The 4,630-nt window shown below is 41.5% G+C and overlaps 2 protein-coding genes across 2 annotated transcripts; one reads left to right on the forward strand and one right to left on the reverse strand.

Moving 5' to 3' along the window:
• Positions 1-209: 209 nt before the first annotated feature.
• Positions 210-2,169, forward strand: LOC18010987 (serine decarboxylase). Its single transcript, XM_006393711.2, has 5 exons — positions 210-552; positions 644-875; positions 960-1,153; positions 1,230-1,366; positions 1,448-2,169. The coding sequence occupies exons 1-5, from the start codon at positions 210-212 to the stop codon at positions 2,009-2,011; spliced, it is 1,470 nt and encodes a 489-aa protein (XP_006393773.1). The 3' UTR covers positions 2,012-2,169.
• A 22-nt stretch (positions 2,170-2,191) lies between these two features.
• LOC18011003 (transcription factor VIP1) lies at positions 2,192-4,327 on the reverse strand. Its single transcript, XM_006393712.2, has 4 exons — positions 3,622-4,327; positions 3,399-3,531; positions 2,619-2,703; positions 2,192-2,517 (listed from the first exon to the last, which is right to left on the reverse strand). The coding sequence occupies exons 1-4, from the start codon at positions 4,209-4,211 to the stop codon at positions 2,309-2,311; spliced, it is 1,017 nt and encodes a 338-aa protein (XP_006393774.1). The 5' UTR covers positions 4,212-4,327; the 3' UTR covers positions 2,192-2,308.
• Between the last annotated feature and the right edge of the window lie 303 nt (positions 4,328-4,630).

The raw sequence follows: 4,630 nt of genomic DNA on the forward strand, positions 1-4,630 counted from the left end.
TACAACAAGTGCCGACGAAAGGGCAACAAAAGCTAAAGAATCAATTTTTGCTACTTATAAATTAACGAAGCCGCGTCTCTCTCGTTCTGTGTCTCTCTCTCTGTCCCACCATTTCCACCGCTTCTCCACCAATCACTTCCTTCTCTCTCCTCTCTCTCAGATCTGCACTCACTAGAGATTCTCCTCCTTTCTTGCATCTTTATATTACGATGGTTGGAGCTCTGGAATCTGATCAAATCCTAGCAATGGCTGAGAAATTCGAGATCTTATCGGACGATTTCGATCCAACGGCTGTGGTAACCGAGCCGTTACCTCCGTCGTTGACCAACGGAACAGGAGCAGATCACGGGGAAGAGAATCCGAGGAAGACGGTGGTAACTAACGGAGGAGGAGATAGAGAAATGGTTCTCGGCAGGAATGTCCACACGACGTCTCTCGCCGTGACGGAACCGGAATCGAACGACGAATTCACCGGGGATAAAGAGGCTTACATGGCTAGTGTCCTCGCTCGTTACCGGAAAACTTTGGTTGAACGTACCAAATATCATCTAGGTAACAAAGGATTAGAATCAGGAAATTTAAATTTTATATGAATCTGTGAATGTAAGTTCTTAAGATTTGTAGAGATGATGATTTGGTTTAGGTTATCCATATAACTTGGATTTCGATTACGGTGCGCTTGGCCAGTTGCAGCATTTCTCCATTAACAATCTTGGAGATCCGTTTATAGAAAGCAACTATGGTGTACACTCTAGGCCTTTTGAAGTTGGCGTGTTGGATTGGTTTGCGCGTCTTTGGGAGATTGAGAGAGATGATTATTGGGGTTACATCACAAACTGTGGCACAGAAGGAAACCTTCACGGGATTTTAGTTGGGTGCGTTTGTTTGCGAAATCGATTTTCGAATAGTACTTTTTTCCAGGTTTTGCGGTGTTTGATAACTGTTTATAATCTCTGCAGGAGGGAAATGTTTCCTGATGGGATTTTGTATGCGTCGAGTGAATCGCACTACTCTGTGTTTAAAGCAGCTCGTATGTATCGAATGGAGTGCGAGAAGGTCGATACACTCATCTCTGGGGAGATTGACTGTGAAGATTTCAGGAAAAAGCTGTTGGCAAACAAAGATAAACCGGCGATTCTTAATGTTAACATAGGTTGGTGTCTTCTTTATGAGTTGGTATTTGTATTTTGGGAAAGGTGGAATTTTTTTGCTGATGGTTTTTCTTGCAGGAACAACTGTTAAAGGAGCTGTCGATGATCTCGACCTTGTAATCAAAACTCTTGAAGAGTGTGGCTTCTCACATGACAGGTTCTATATTCACTGTGATGGAGCTCTGTTTGGACTTATGATGCCTTTTGTCAAACGTGTAAGTGTATAGTCTTCGATCAAATCATTGTGATAACGTTTATATAGTGATCTGATCAGCGATTTTATTTCCTTTCTGCAGGCACCAAAAGTCACGTTCAATAAACCGATAGGAAGTGTGAGTGTCTCGGGCCACAAATTTGTCGGGTGTCCAATGCCTTGTGGTGTTCAGATAACAAGAATGGAACATATCAAAGTCCTCTCCAATAACGTTGAGTACCTGGCCTCGAGGGATGCGACAATCATGGGAAGCCGAAACGGGCATGCTCCTTTGTTCCTCTGGTACACCTTAAACAGAAAAGGGTACAAAGGATTTCAGAAGGAAGTTCAGAAATGCCTGAGAAACGCGCATTACCTCAAAGACAGACTCCGTGAAGCTGGGATCAGCGCAATGCTGAACGAGCTTAGCAGCACCGTTGTCTTTGAACGTCCCAAAGATGAAGAGTTTGTCAGGAGGTGGCAGCTCGCTTGCCAGGGCGATATAGCTCATGTGGTGGTTATGCCAAGTGTTACGATCGAAAAGCTCGATCATTTTCTTAAAGACCTGGTCGAACACAGATCTGTCTGGTATGAGGATGGATCTCAACCACCATGCCTTGCAAAGGATGTAGGAACCAACAACTGCATCTGTCCAACTCACAAGTGACGCCACAATTTCCCTTATGTCCGCATTGCGACGTTGTTGTAAGCCTTCTGCTTTAATTCCATCCGTTGTATTCTCGAATTCAGTTTCAATCAGCGACCAAATTTTGTTAGTTTCTCTTATATTAATATAAGTCCTGGTTTCAATCAGTCTTTGTTTAAGTGCTAAATACGTATAAGATGATTACCACAAAGATTTCTTCTAGAGTATTATAATCAAGTTAACATAAAAGCCATATTACATACATACATACATACATCCAATATTGCAGCCTGAAATGAATATTATCTATTACGAACTCTAGCCTCTCTTGGTGAAATCCATAAAGCTTGGGCGTGATGGCTGCCCGTTTGTGCTCATCTGTTGATTCTTGTTGTTCACGAACTGATTCATTGTCGATTGCTGAGATGAGAATTGAGCACGGTTGTATGAATTCCCGTTCCCCTGAGGAATTTCTCCAGCGGCTATCTTGAGTCGGTTAAGTTCTTCCCGCAGCGCTTCATTCAAAGCTGCAAGTTACACCAAACAAATATATGTCATACCACAAAGCTTTGATTTGGGAATGGTATAAATATCGTTTTTCAGAACGACTCGGTGAAAAATGCTTTACCATCCCTAAGTTCAGCTTGTTGCTCTAAAGCTTGTAGCCGCATTTTGAGGTGTTTATTTTCAGTGTTGAGCTCTGAGGTTCCTCTCTGCACAATACACACAAAGAGCACAAGATTTAGAATGGATGCCGAAATACGCAAAACACAAAAAATATGATCTCAGGACAATTGGTTCCGTCACTGAAGTGCAAACAATTGCAAGTGTTTTCATGATACTATTGACATATCTCACATGTTAGTTGAATTAACATCACTAACATATCCTCAAATCCGGCATGTATACTCATTCGAAATAACAAATCGGATGTCCTCTCTAAACACCAGGAAGTCTTAAACGCACTAGGCCTCAAAGGAAGAATGGACACATAAAAAGCAAAACACTAAATATGCTCTCGAGACAAGAACCATTTTATCGTGGTCCTCTGTTGCTTCTATCACTGAAGTGCAAAGAAAACTTACACTCTTGTAATTGTTTTCATTATACAGCACATATCTAACATATTGGTTGAATTAACATCATAATAACATATTTTTTCAAATAGTGCATGTATACTGATATAACCAAAAAAAATCTTGCTTTAGTGATCTTGATTTGTTAGTTCACAATCAAGAACACAAGAACAGACCTCTCTTTACTTCCTAAAGTCTAACTCTCTAAACACCAAGAAGAAAACTTAAACACACTAGGCATCAATTACAAGTTATGTTTGAGTTTAGACATGCTTGACAAAAATATTGTTTTAAGTTTGAAGATGCTTGACAAAAGTGTAGTTAAATTTTACCTGCAACATAGTGACTTGAGCAGACAGTGTAGTTGCTTCGTTCTGAAGTGTCTGTACTTTCCTCTCCAGCTCACCAGTATACCTAATCTTCCTCTCTTTCGACCTCGCCGCAGATTGTCTATTCGCTAAAATCCTAATCAAAAACCATCGCAAAGACTTGTTGATTAAACTACAATTTGAGGGAGAAACATAAAACAATCAAAAAAATACCAAGATTTCTTACCGTTTAGCTCTTTTGGGATCAAGCAAAGCAAGCTCAGCAAGTCGATCACTAGCCATTCCCATACTCTTCTTAGCACCACCGTCTTTGCAACTCACGGCGGCGAGAATCGATTGCATGTTAAACGAACCCGAACTCGTAGCTCCGTCCATCGAATTACTCCGATGATGACCTCTCTTAGCTAAGGATGATGACGAGGATGATTTCCCGGCGAATTGATGATTATCCTCCGCGGCTAGATCGTCGAAGAAATCGGACTCGGAATCGACCGAGAAGCTGCGAACGTGACGGCCAGGGGGAAGAGGAATCGGAGGAGCACCGTTGGATGAGGTTTCTTCCGGAGGAGAATCGACGGACATCGGAGACGGTTGTGGTTGTTGCGGTGGTTGCGGTGTTGGGGCGTTGAGGAAGTCGAGGGAAGAGAAATCTACATCGGAAGGATCGAAAAGGAGGAGATCGTCGATTGATTCGCCGGAGAAGAAAGTGTCGGAGCGAGCTCGACGGTGATGTGAGATACGCTGACGTGGCGCTTCTGGCATACGTTCGATTTCGCTTAGAATCGAAGATTGGTTTGGTCTCAGGGAAGGCTCCATCGATTTTTTCCGGCGGTGGCGAGGTTTAGGTTACTGTTTCAACTACCTAACGAAGGAGAGAAATCTTGAAGATGAAATGATAGTAGAGAGAGTTTTGTCAAAGAGGGGCAAGTAGAGAAGACGACATGACATTTGGTCTGAAAAAACCTATATTCTCGAAATTAATATTAAATAAAAAATAATATTTCTGTATTTGATTGGTGGTAATGGGTTTGGACATACGGTTTAGTCGGTTCAAACCGGACAAACACTCAGTTCGGTTATGTATTTCGAAAACTATGTCGAATTGAATCGATTTTTTTTTCTTATTTAGTTTTTTATGCTCGATTCTTTGAAAAATGGACTAAATTTATTAACTCAGCCAAATTCAAAAATACATTTGTAGTCATTTTTTAGGAACCGAATCCAAACGAATTGAT

Source organism: Eutrema salsugineum, unplaced genomic scaffold (genome assembly GCF_000478725.1).
Source record: "Eutrema salsugineum unplaced genomic scaffold, Eutsalg1_0 scaffold_7, whole genome shotgun sequence".
In the NCBI taxonomy this organism is placed as follows: domain Eukaryota; kingdom Viridiplantae; phylum Streptophyta; class Magnoliopsida; order Brassicales; family Brassicaceae; genus Eutrema; species Eutrema salsugineum.